Source organism: Hypomesus nipponensis, chromosome 26 (genome assembly GCF_054491055.1).
Source record: "Hypomesus nipponensis isolate SF chromosome 26, ASM5449105v1, whole genome shotgun sequence".
In the NCBI taxonomy this organism is placed as follows: domain Eukaryota; kingdom Metazoa; phylum Chordata; class Actinopteri; order Osmeriformes; family Osmeridae; genus Hypomesus; species Hypomesus nipponensis.
The window spans coordinates 7,992,165-8,003,924 of record NC_140386.1 but is presented as its reverse complement, the minus strand read 5'-3'; the positions used below and the strand labels follow the sequence as shown (position 1 = coordinate 8,003,924).

Here is an 11,760-nt window from a genome sequence, read left to right as displayed (position 1 = left end):
GTAATTGTGAGAGACTTAAGGAGAAGATTTTTTTTTTTTTTAAGTTTGCCCTGCTAAGATGCTATTCTGCCAGGCCTCCCCTGCTCTCCGAAGAGGAGGGTATTAGTTATCGACGGTGTGTCAGGCTCTACCTGCACTCTGTCTAGCCCAAAGGTTAGCTTCCTGGTCGAGTTATTGATGCAGAGTATGCACAGAGCTGTTCCCTCTCCTTCCCCCCTCCTTCCCCCCTCCCTGGCTGTGAGTCTGTGGTAGGGTTGCCAGGTCTGTGTGACAAAACCAGCCCAATGACCAATCAAATCCAGCCCAAAACCAGCCCAATGACCAATCAAATCCAGCCCAAAACCAGCCCAATATCAGAACTCAAAATATGCCCCTGCCAAACCATAAACACTGCTTTTAAAGTCCAACAGCATTGCTTTCATTGCCAAATGTATTGTAATATCTGCAAAGTAACACCAATTGTTTAGTATGCCAGCATTAAAACAGGAGGTTTTCTCAGGAGACTGAGAGCATTAGGCACGTGTGCACACGCACAGTGCGTGTGTGTATGTGGGCGTGTCCCTGTGACATGTGACATGTACATGCTGATCTGGAGTCAGTTTGGTAGGATTTGGGTATAAATAAATTATTTCATTTAAAATATGGATTTTTTTTATACACAGATATTCATGTAATTTGCATGCAAAATACGTCTACCCAAACCAGCGGACACAAAATTCAACCCGCGGCAACACTTCAAAAGTAGCCCAATTCCGAGGGAAAACCGCAAACCTGGCAACACTGGTCTGTGGGCCTTCTGGGCACTGCGAGGGGTAGGCACTGCGAGGGGTAGGCACTGCGAGGGGTAGGCACTGCGAGGGGTAGGCACTGCGAGGGGTAGGCACTGCGAGGGGTAGGCAGCGCACAGAGACCCAGCTGCCTCCACAAATGCTGGATCTGTTTGAGAAAACAGACAAAAAAAAGCGTGGGTTCCATGCTGGTAAAGTGATTCTTTTTTGGTGTTGATAAAAATGATGTTGTTTTTTTTTGGGGGGGGGGGGGGGGTCTTGTGTGCACTGGAACGGTATGATGAAAAAACACGTGGAAAAAAAAATGTCTTCTTTTATTCAATGGTGTGAAATGAATGTTTGTGTGTTCGAGTTTTGAATGATATAGTCATGAATTGCAAGTTTTATTTTGTAAACGTATTCCAAACTGAAAAGAGGAAATTGCCTATTTAAATGTGTGTGTGTGTGTGTGTGTGTGTGTGTGTGTGTGTGTGTGTGTGTGTGTGTGTGTGTGTGTGTGTGTGTGTGTGTGTGTGTGTGTGTGTGTGTGTGTGTGTGTGTGTGTGTGTGTGTGTGTGTGTGTGTGTGTGTGAGAGTCAGAGCTAGTAAACCTGGCAGGAATCTCTGCTTTGAGGGACATAAATAAAAAATGGAAGGCTTTGACTGTCTCTTATCAGCAAGAACAGTCCACAGCGCACACACACACACACACAGTGACACACAGAGGCAGCAAGTAGACAATCTTAAACGGCCACAGCTAGCATCTCCTTCTCTCCACACGTCACCACCTGGCAACCTAGCTAGCCTTCCTGCAGTGTGTTCTGGAAGCGTCCCCAACCAGCTAGTAGCCCCCACACCTTACACAAACAGACAGGACTTTCCTTCATGTTTGCTCAGTCTTAGCTCAGAGAGAGAGAGAGGGGAAAGAGAGAGGGGAGAGAGAGAGGGAGAGGGAGAACAATCAGGACTGCATGTTGTTTCAGACGTGAATCGATGTGTGCGTGCGTGTATGTGTGCGTGTGATATGCGTATGGTGTTTGTGTGTCTATACAAATGAGCTGTATGTATGAGATCGCTTCTGAGAATCCTCAGCGTTCACCAGTCCCCTTCTGGTACAGAGAGGCACTTCTGAAAACAAATTGCTCACGGTAAATGTCACCCAGGCAGGAACATCGACGTCAAAACACGATACACTGCCAGATGTTTTAGAGAACAACTCGTCACTATGTGCACTGCAGCAGTTAGGGTGCAAAGGAGATGATCCATCTATCATCTCTTTATACTGAAAACGAGAGATATGCGAAACGTGACCAAGTTGGACTCTTTTGAAAAGACAGGACTGTGTGTGCCTGGGCTGGAATATAAGACGTACACAAACGCACACAATCGGCGAGCAACGAGTTCTTCTTGACAAACTTGTTCTAGACTTCATTTGTATGGAATCCAATCAGTCATGCTTAGAATTGACAAAACGTTTAGTGAACGTTTAGTGAGTCAACTCGGCAGACCAGACTCATCTAGCTGCTGTTTCAGCTGTACCTTCGGCACACAGCACATATTCAAATGAAAATCCTCTTTTAACTTCCTGTCAAGCTGAGAGTAAAACGAACAAAAAAACAGCCCTTACACAGACTCGAGTAGGACAGTCACCACGCAATGCATTCTGGGATGTATCCTGCTTCCTGTTTCTCCGTCTCTTGACTTTTTTTCTTGAGCAAACTCAAGGAAGACCCTGAACAGAGACATGAATTCATTTAACCCTCGTGCTGCCTTCGGGTCACATGACCAAAAGGTTCATAACGAACCATCGTTGTGTTTACCCAATTTTACCCAATACAAAAGCAAATAAAAATGATTTTATTTTAACCTTTGCAATGTGGGGGGGTCTGAGACAGCCCAACGGTTAAAAGAAAATGCTTCACTTCGTTTTTGTATGCGGTAAAGTTGTCGCAAACGACGGTTGGGTCACAATGAGAACACAAGGGTTAAATAGGACATCTTCCTGTAAAAAAAAAAAAAAAAAAAACGGTGCTTGAAGCAAAACACTGGAACAAAATAGTCACGTAAAACATAAATGATTTATTATAATTTGAAAATATTTTCCCACGTCTGACCACAGTTTTTAAAAGTATCAGAGGAATCCCAATGCCCTGGAGTATACTGTGAAAACGTTACTGTCTACATGTAGCGCACAACCATATCAACATAACAGCGAGTGAATCTTATTTCCAAGAGGAAAAAAAGACACAAGAAAGTAAATAATCAAAGTACAACAACTTCAGAGTATTCTTATCTTTCTGTATTTCAAAGGTATCAAAAGTGTTTTTTTGAACTTGAATATAAACAGGCACTACAGAACAAGTTCTCAGGGGAGATGCTAAATGAAATATAATTTGATGGCGTGTCCAACTGCCATGGGACACACAGACAGCCAGCATCAATATTATCATGTTTCAAATAGATATTACACTTTTTTTAGACAGCAAATCCGCTTCACGACAAATACATCTTACCGAGCTTGTAAATGGATCATGACCCACTAATCAAAACACTGATCTGACATAAATATGTGAGAGATAAGGACGGGAAACCTAACAGGTAAAACCGATGATAAATAAAGATGTGTCGTTAGCATAATGTTGCCTGGAAACTGTGTTCTATTTTTTTTCTTTCATTCGTCCAACAATCTAAAACATCACTACCCCACAGAGAGGGGCTGAAACAGCAACTGCACTCTTTTCAAAAATAGATGTGCTTTTTTTTTTTTTCTCCTTCCCTCCCTCCTGTTGATTTGAAGCTATCAGTTCGAGGCTTGTACCTCCCACAATGCCGTGCTTTCATTTTCACAGAGTTCCCTCAGCCTCCTAATTGCACCCCTAATTGGGTCCTGGGAATTTAATGAGATCTTTTAATATATTTCATCTTGAACAGCATGCCCAGCAGCTAGCATTAACCTGGCACTCTGCTGTTCTTGAACACTCTCATCTGTTCGCGGTTGAAGCCTCGATACAGGTTTTATCGTGACATGGGAAAACACAGGAAAAGATTACGCTAAGACCAAGGGGCTAAGAAGGATGAAAATGTCAGCTCTCAGAGTGCTGCACCCATGGTCAAAACAACCATACAGGTTTTATGTATGAGCAAAACCCTTGCAGATGTCTCATTGGCTGCTGGGCTGAAGAATCTTTGGGTGAAATTCCAACCTCAGTTCCACCTCACCAGGCAATTAGAAACAATCAGTGGTACTTTGGGATCCCAACGCTACCAGTTTCACAACTGCAAGCGTCATCACACAGATTATATAACACCCTCTTCAAAGTCTTCTACTGGCACACTAGAACCACCCATCGGGGCAAATAGATTTAAAGTAAGTAAGTTGTTTCTATAAAATCCTCCCAACTCCCATCAGACCGCAGCAGTGGACAGGGAAGTCACGCGGAAGTGCAACGTTCCACATTCAGGCCAGGTCAGCTTCTGCAAGACTCCACACCCAGGACAGAGGCCAGGTCAGCTTCTGCAAGACTCCACACCCAGGACAGAGGCCAGGTCAGCTTCTGCAAGACTCCACACCCAGGACAGAGGCCAGGTCAGCTTCTGCAAGACTCCACACCCAGGACAGAGGCCAGGTCAGCTTCTGCAAGACTCCACACCCAGGACAGAGGCCAGGTCAGCTTCTGCAAGACTCCACACCCAGGACAGAGGCCAGGTCAGCTTCTGCAAGACTCCACACCCAGGACAGAGGCCAGGTCAGCTTCTGCAAGACTCCACACCCAGGACAGAGGCCAGGTCAGCTTCTGCAAGACTCCACACCCAGGACAGAGGCCAGGTCAGCTTCTGCAAGACTCCACACCCAGGACAGAGGCCAGGTCAGCTTCTGCAAGACTCCACACCCAGGACAGAGGCCAGGTCAGCTTCTGCAAGACTCCACACCCAGGACAGAGGCCAGGTCAGCTTCTGCAAGACTCCACACCCAGGACAGAGGCCAGGTCAGCTTCTGCAAGACTCCACACCCAGGACAGAGGCCAGGTCAGCTTCTGCAAGACTCCACACCCAGGACAGAGGAGAGGTCAGGTTCCGTCCTTATCTCCACTTAGATCAATCGCTATTTCCACAGGTCCAGGACTGTTTCATAGGTCCAGGACTCCCATACGTGCAGCACCTTAGACATCTCTGGTCCAGTGCATGACGATGTCCGTGGGAAAATGTAGATGCCAAGCGAACGAAGAGGACTATCAGCACTAAACTGACCGGGTGGAGGAGGGGGGGGGGGGGGTGGGGGGCTGACACACTGAGGCACCGGGCCCCCCTTCACCAGACCCCCCCCTCCCCGTCCTGGTCTGACGTCCAGAAGTCCTCCCCAACAAAGCGGAGAGAGGAGGAGAGGAGGGGTGTGAGGGGGGGTGTGTGTCTCCAGCCCTGAGTGGAGGAGTGTGACAAACACACACAAGCCCCTCCCCTCCTTCACTCCCCCCCCCCACCCCTCCCGCCTGGGGTCTCCCCCCCCCTCAGATCACACCGTAGTCTGTGAGGGACTTGAGCAGCACGGTGTCCTTGACGTCGCTGAACACCTTGCGGATGTTGTTGGTGTCCGTGGCGCAGGTGAAGTGAGGGTACAGGGTCTTGCTCTTCTCCCTCTTCTCCTGGCTCTGCGCCTGCTGCTCGTACATCTTGCGGACGTACATCTTGGCGTCCTCCGCGTCGCGTCTCTTGCCTGTGCGGGGTCAGGGGTCAGGGGGGTCAGGGGAGGGTCGAGGTTAGAGGCACCAGGGGAAGAGAAGAGAGGTGGATTAGGAGAACGCCTATGTGTGGTTTGTATGTTGGTTTGTATGTCGGCGTGTTGGTTTATATGTTAGCGTGTTGGTTTGTATGTTGGCGTGTTGGTTTGTATGTCAGCGTGTTGGTTTATATGTTAGCGTGTTGGTTTGTATGTTGGCATGTGCGTGAGTTAAAGAGAAATGACCCCACACCACAGTAGCCGTCCCAACACGCACACAGCTACCACAGAGGTTAGAGTTCCTGTAGGCTGTGGTCAGGCGTGGGACCAGAATGCTAACCATCTACCGGTTAGTTTCCATTTTCCACCCCTCCCCCCTCCCCCCGCCACACTTCACAGACGCCCTGACTGAAGGCTCGGCCATGCAAAGAGCAGGGTATTTATGGTTGCCATGGGTAACGGGGGGAGGGGGGGGGAGGGTGTCACAGTGGAGCTGTGGAGAGGAGCATGAGGGAGGCAGAGTCTGGGGCTGCACAATCATCCACATGAGTGCAGGGGGATCATTAGCCAGCTACGTGGCCCAGCGGCACACCTCTGAGGAGAAGGAATCAATTAGAGCCTAGAACCGTCATCTTGTTGTGAACGGCTGGCATGGTGACGCGTATCAAACACACCCTGGATGTCACAACTCTCATCAACTCCCTCCCCACCTGAGAACCCTCCCCACCTGAGAACCCTCCGTACCTGAGAACCCTCCCCACCTGAGAACTCTCCGTACCTGAGAACCCTCCCCACCTGAGAACCCTCCGTACCTGAGAACCCTCCCCACCTGAGAACCCTCCGTACCTGAGAACCCTCCCCACCTGAGAACCCTCCCCACCTGAGAACCCGCCCTACCTGAGAATCCTGGGAAGTACTTGTGCAGGTCTGACGTCTGGACCTTGTCAGCCAGGATGTCCGTCTTGTTGAGGAACAGGATGACGGAGGTGTTCAGGAACCAGGGAGAGTGGATGGTGGTGTGGAACAGAGCCAGACTCTCCTCCATCCGGTTCTGGGGAGGGGAGAGAGAAGGGGGAGGGGAGGGGAGGGGAGGGGAGAGAGGGGGGGGGGAGAGAGAGGGGGGGGGAGAGAGGGGGGGGGGGAGAGAGAGGGGGGGGGGAGAGAGAGGGGGGGGGGGGGGAGAGAGAGAGAGAGGGGGGGAGGAGAGAAGGGGGAGGAGAGAAGGGGGGAGGAGAGAGAGAGAGAAGGGGGGGAGGAGAGAGAGAGAAGGGGGCGGAGAGAGAGGGGGGAGGAAAGAGAGAGGTAGAGAGAGAGAAAGGCAGAGAAAGTGATAGAGAAAAGGGACAAAGTTAGGTGAACAGAGGAGGATGCGTGATAGTCAGGGAGGAGGGGGGACAATGGAGGTTAATGAATTTTGAGGGACTTAGAAGTGGCCAGAAGAGATAACCGGCTTAGTGAGATCTGCTTGGGGGTAGTAAAGATCTGCAAACTTGAGACTGTCTGGCCTCCGGGAGACAGGGTTCAAAGTGAGATAGACAGATAAACAGACAGACAGGCAGGCAGGCAGAGATACGGGTTCTTACATCAGTGTCTCTCTCCTCCAGGACCTGGTCGTATTCGCTGAGGGAGGCCAAGAAGATGAGAGACGTGACATTCTCAAAACAGTGGATCCACTTTCGCCTCTCTGACTTCTGTCCTCCCACATCCACAATCCTGGATAGGGGGGTGAGGGGGGTGAGGACATTAGCTTGAAAATAACTGAGACACACACACTTTCTCCGCCCCCCCCCCCCCCCCTCCGCGCAATCCCTCTCTCTCTTTCTCACACACACATACACTCAGACACACCCACAGTACTAATAAACACACACACACACACACTGACACACATGCCCTTTATCAGTAAGGTATTTGTGCCACAGTGGTTTGCTGTGCCCTTGTTTTCGAGGAGGCAGCTGGTCAGGGTGTGTAATGATGTAATGTGTCTGGCTGAGAAGATGCAGCTAACACTATGAAGCTGCCACATGCCCCTGCACACAGCCCTCCTCACCTCTCTCCCCTCCTCACCTCTCTCCCCTCCCTCCTCACCTCTCTCCCCTCCCTCCTCACCTCTCTCCCCTCCTTCCTCACTTCTCTCCCCTCCCTCCTCACCTCTCTCCCTCCTCACCTCTCTCCCCTCCCTCCTCACCTCTCTCCCCTCCTTCCTCACTTCTCTCCCCTCCCTCCTCACTTCTCTCCCTCCTCACCTCTCTCCCCTCCCTCCTCACCTCTGTCCCCTCCCTCCTCACCTCTCTCCCCTCCTCACCTCTCTCCCCTCTCTCTCCTCCTCACCTCTCCTCTCCCCTCCTCACCTCTCTTCCCTCCCTCCTCACCTCTCTCCCCTCCCTCCTCACCTCTCTCTCCTCCTCACCTCTCCCCTCCTCACCTCTCTTCCCTCCTCCCTTGTCCCGCCACCCCCCACCCCCAACCTAGTCTCACAAGTCCTCATGCAAATACATTTGGCACTGGAGAACCTTAATTAGCACCCCATCGTTTACGCGTCCCACCGTGCCCTGCTCGTCACGATGGGGCTGATTGCACAGGGGGGACTGCGGTCCACCCTTAACGGCGGTACTGAAAACAACACAGCACCCGAACACAGCTGGATTGTTCCTGTTAACACCGGGCAACTTGTCGGTAGACGAACAACAAGGCGTCAAATGTAGCCACACGTGCGTGTTATGGAAGCGCCCCCCCCTCCCCAGGGGCCGCAGTCACTGCAGTCACCTGAGGGTGATGGCCTTCACGTTGAAGGCGTAGTCGTGGATGCCGGTGGTGGGGAAGCGGACCCGCAGCACGTCCTGAGCAGTGGGGATGTAGTCTGGCGCCGCCAGACGATCGAGATTATTCATATAGCTGAGGGGAGGGGAGGGGAGGGGAGGGGAGGGGAGGGGAGAGGAGAGTGAGTAAGCAGGACAAAAACCAGGAAGACACAACTCAAACATTAGGTATCAACCGTTGATCCACAATCGTCAACTCCCCTCCTTCTGGTCTACATGTGGAATTGAATGTAACACAGTGTGATAGACGTGTCATTGTCAGTGAGTTAGCTCTGCCTGTGCTCTGCAGGGCGAGCGAGCTGAGGCAGGAAGTCTTTGGAGGAGAGAGAGGGAGGACTTCCTTATCACATGTCAGGATAATTTTCCCTGGGCCCTGTTGATAGAACCTGTCATTAATTGAATGTTGACTGACTCTGTCTTATCTGGGTAAATAGTGGAGCTGGGTATACAGAGGAAGACAAGCACAGACAAAGAGACAGAGAGACAGAGAGACAGACAGACAGACAGACGGGCAGACAGATGTGAATTTGAAGTATCGCTAAAGGGTCAGCAAACAGAAATCCAACCAGGTCGTTCTAGTTTCACCTACAAAGCAGAAGAGTAGTTTGTGTAACTAGAATCTTTTATTGACCTTAGACTGCAGCATGGCTGGGCTCTGGAAGCTACATTTGTTGACAACCAGCTCCTCCTTGTGGTCAAAAGACAGGGAAACATTGGGATGCATCCTTCCTATGTTCCCAGCCTTTCCTAACCTCCCGACAAGAAAGGGCTAGGTTTGGGCTAGTGTGAACTGGGTATCTCCACATGCGTCAACAGAAACAGGTTTACGTCAGCCAGCTAGCTTTTTTACCAAGCCCTGCCCTGACCTCTCCGCAGAAACCTCCCAGGTGAGTTCCCAGCCAGACGAAACCACCTTGTGCTAAATTCCACAGAATACCTAATCTAGAACAAGTTCAGTTTCTATGACTGTAAACTCAAACACGCTGTCTAATCCAGTCCGTAAGACAAACACCTGACAGAATTCACAAATACAAACCACGACTAAAACCACAGCCACTTGCAGATGTTTTTGTGTGTGTTCTCTTGTTCTTGTCTGAAAGCGAGGGAGGGTGTGAACTGCGGGGGTCCTTACTACTCTGTGGAGTCCAGGAGTTGGTACTCGCTGCGGCGCCCGTAGCAGGCTCTGAGGCCGGCGTCGGCCCAGAGGTGTCGGATGGCGTCCACGTAACCCCGGTCCAGCTGGGTGACCTGCACCGTGTCCACATCCTGGACCCACTTAGCATACACCTGAGAGCAGAAGGACACACACACACACACACACACACAGGCTCTTTGTCACGTACTGCACTGACAAGAACTTGGATTTGCCGTTTGAATCACTGCGGTTGCACTTGTGATGCCCAACGTCTGGACCGTACGACAATACAACATCGGTCGTCGCGGACGACGACGTCTCGCCGTGACCCCCGTGCTGACCTCGTTCTCCTTGTTGGAGTAGGGTATCTTGAGCGTCGTCATGGCGCCGGTCATGGCTTTGACGGCCGTGAAGACGTTCTGGAAGATGAGTTTGGCGAAGGCCCGTCTCTCCTCCTCGGAGAAGCCCCTGCCGTGGATGATCCTCATCTGGCGGATGAAGGTGGTCTTCCCGCTCTCCCCCGTGCCTGAAGACCCCCCGGGCGAGAAACAGAGCGACTCTCATCCTGCATCCAAACCAACTGCACTCTTTGCCTGTCACTTTGGATGAAAGCCGCTGCTCAACAATTCAAACGTTCATGCCCCGTGAGAAAACATGAGCTTGACGCATACGGGAAATAAGATAAGAGCTCATCGCCATCGGCCCATTAAAGTTATTGATGTTAGTGAACTGTACTAAGTTTCACGTTTTGTTGTTGTTGTCGTTTTCAACAAGTTAAAGTAGAAGCAGATTGGAATAATGGAATGGAATAATTAATGACGTTAAAAGTAGGTCATGGTTCCACAACTACAGAAGCTTCAGCTATGGGTCTGATCTTCCTATGTTGCTTTACATGGACAGTGACTGTTTAAGAGGCTGACCGCTGACTGGATACCACACAAAGCCAATGAGTAATCCGTAGTCATTTTTGCAATCGGTTTCATCAGCTGTTGCTGAAGATGAGGAAGGCCTGTATTGTTGTCTGAGTAAAATGTCAACTGGCTTACATTCAAGCCAACTTGCAAAATGTATAGCAAGGCTAATTTACAAGGAATATAGCCGATTCTTCTCTCTCTCTCTCTCTCTCACTCACTCACTCACTCACTCACTCACTCACTCACTCACTCACTCACTCACTCTCACTCTCACTCTACATCATTATCAGTATGCATGTTGACACATGTTATGCATATTTGTCATGAACTAATGACAGAACATAAGCAATGGATACTTCCCTCATTCCTTAATTACTTTTCAAGAAAATATCAGGTTTCAACCACATGTTAATTGTCTCAATGATAATAGGTTATAAATTAAAAAAAACACTAATCTTAACATTTAACATAGGCCAAGGCGTTTCCGAAGTGTCCAACAGCTATTCGCGGTGCCAAAACAGTGAAGAGTGAAATTCTGTTTGTAGAGTAAAATAAATCAACAGAAAGTCAACTGAACTGACCGAGTAGAAGAACTTTGATTTCCTTTCTCTCCCTCTGCTTTTGCTGTCGCAGTATCCTCTGGATTTCCTTGTCAACAGCGATGGTTCTTCTCTCCTCTTCAGTTAGGCAACAGACGCAGGTTCGATGACACCATGGCCAGCAGCCCTCCATGACAAACTTCGATTGATTGAGTTTGTTTATGAATAATCTGTTTATATATTATGAATGCTTATTGGGAGTGTTTCCTGTTAGGCTCTTCATAAGGCCCACGTTCGACGCGTGAATTATCCAACCAAAACTTTGTTGTCATCTGGAAATTCCCATCTGTTGTCGGAAACATGAGGTTGAAGGATGTTCACTATAAACACAGACTTGGATATAAAACGTTCCTCACAAAAAAAGCATATAGGTTTGATATGAATAAAAAACTAGTCTTAATTAGCTTTCTTAGGGAAACGTTTCACACAGGTTACATAAAGCTTTTTGAAAAACGTTAAAGCACAAACTTATTATACAAAAATGAATGGAGCTTTCTACAGCGTTAAGAACAGCCGTGTAATAAATGCTATTTAAATATATCGATAGCAAATTACCTTGAATGTGTCACACGCCTTGTGGAAGATGAGTTACATCATATTGTAGTGACGAGTGATCCTTTTCTCCTCAACTTTTCATTTTGTTCACTTGCATTAGGTTGTAAAAGTGCACAACAGTCTTCGCCTTCGATCAGTTGATCGGTGGATACTTTGTCCCCCAAAAAATCGGCTATACCGATCCCCATGAAAGTCTTTTACGTCTTCTGTGGACTATGTTGGGTATGCACTTTGGTGAAAACGAACTCAGTGAATGG

General features: G+C 49.2%; 1 protein-coding gene across 2 annotated transcripts; it reads right to left on the bottom strand.

Moving 5' to 3' along the window:
- Positions 1-233: 233 nt before the first annotated feature.
- On the bottom strand, positions 234-11,760 carry gna15.1 (guanine nucleotide binding protein (G protein), alpha 15 (Gq class), tandem duplicate 1). Of its 2 annotated transcripts, none has more exons than XM_084692349.1 (8): positions 11,504-11,760; positions 10,931-11,234; positions 9,777-9,961; positions 9,433-9,587; positions 8,248-8,376; positions 7,065-7,194; positions 6,379-6,532; positions 234-936 (listed from the first exon to the last, which is right to left on the bottom strand). In XM_084692349.1, exons 2-8 carry the CDS (start codon positions 11,079-11,081, stop codon positions 653-655), a joined length of 1,188 nt encoding a protein of 395 aa, XP_084548475.1. In that variant the 5' UTR covers positions 11,082-11,234; positions 11,504-11,760; the 3' UTR covers positions 234-652. The 2 variants fall into 2 exon arrangements, with proteins under 2 accessions (XP_084548475.1, XP_084548476.1); XM_084692350.1 differs by lacking the exon at positions 234-936 and adding an exon at positions 5,256-5,478 and having other exon boundaries at positions 11,504-11,756.

Bases quoted from the DNA above. Each gene is read 5' to 3' on its own strand.
- gna15.1 (XM_084692349.1), bottom strand. From the start codon at position 11,081: ATGGAGGGCTGCTGGCCATGGTGTCATCGAACCTGCGTCTGTTGCCTA. The intron at 9,962-10,930 runs GTCAGTTCAGTT...GGGGGTCTTCAG, and splicing joins AATCAAAGTTCTTCTACTCG to GCACGGGGGAGAGCGGGAAG. The intron at 8,377-9,432 runs GTAAGGACCCCC...CCCTCCCCTCAG, and splicing joins CTCCTGGACTCCACAGAGTA to CTATATGAATAATCTCGATC.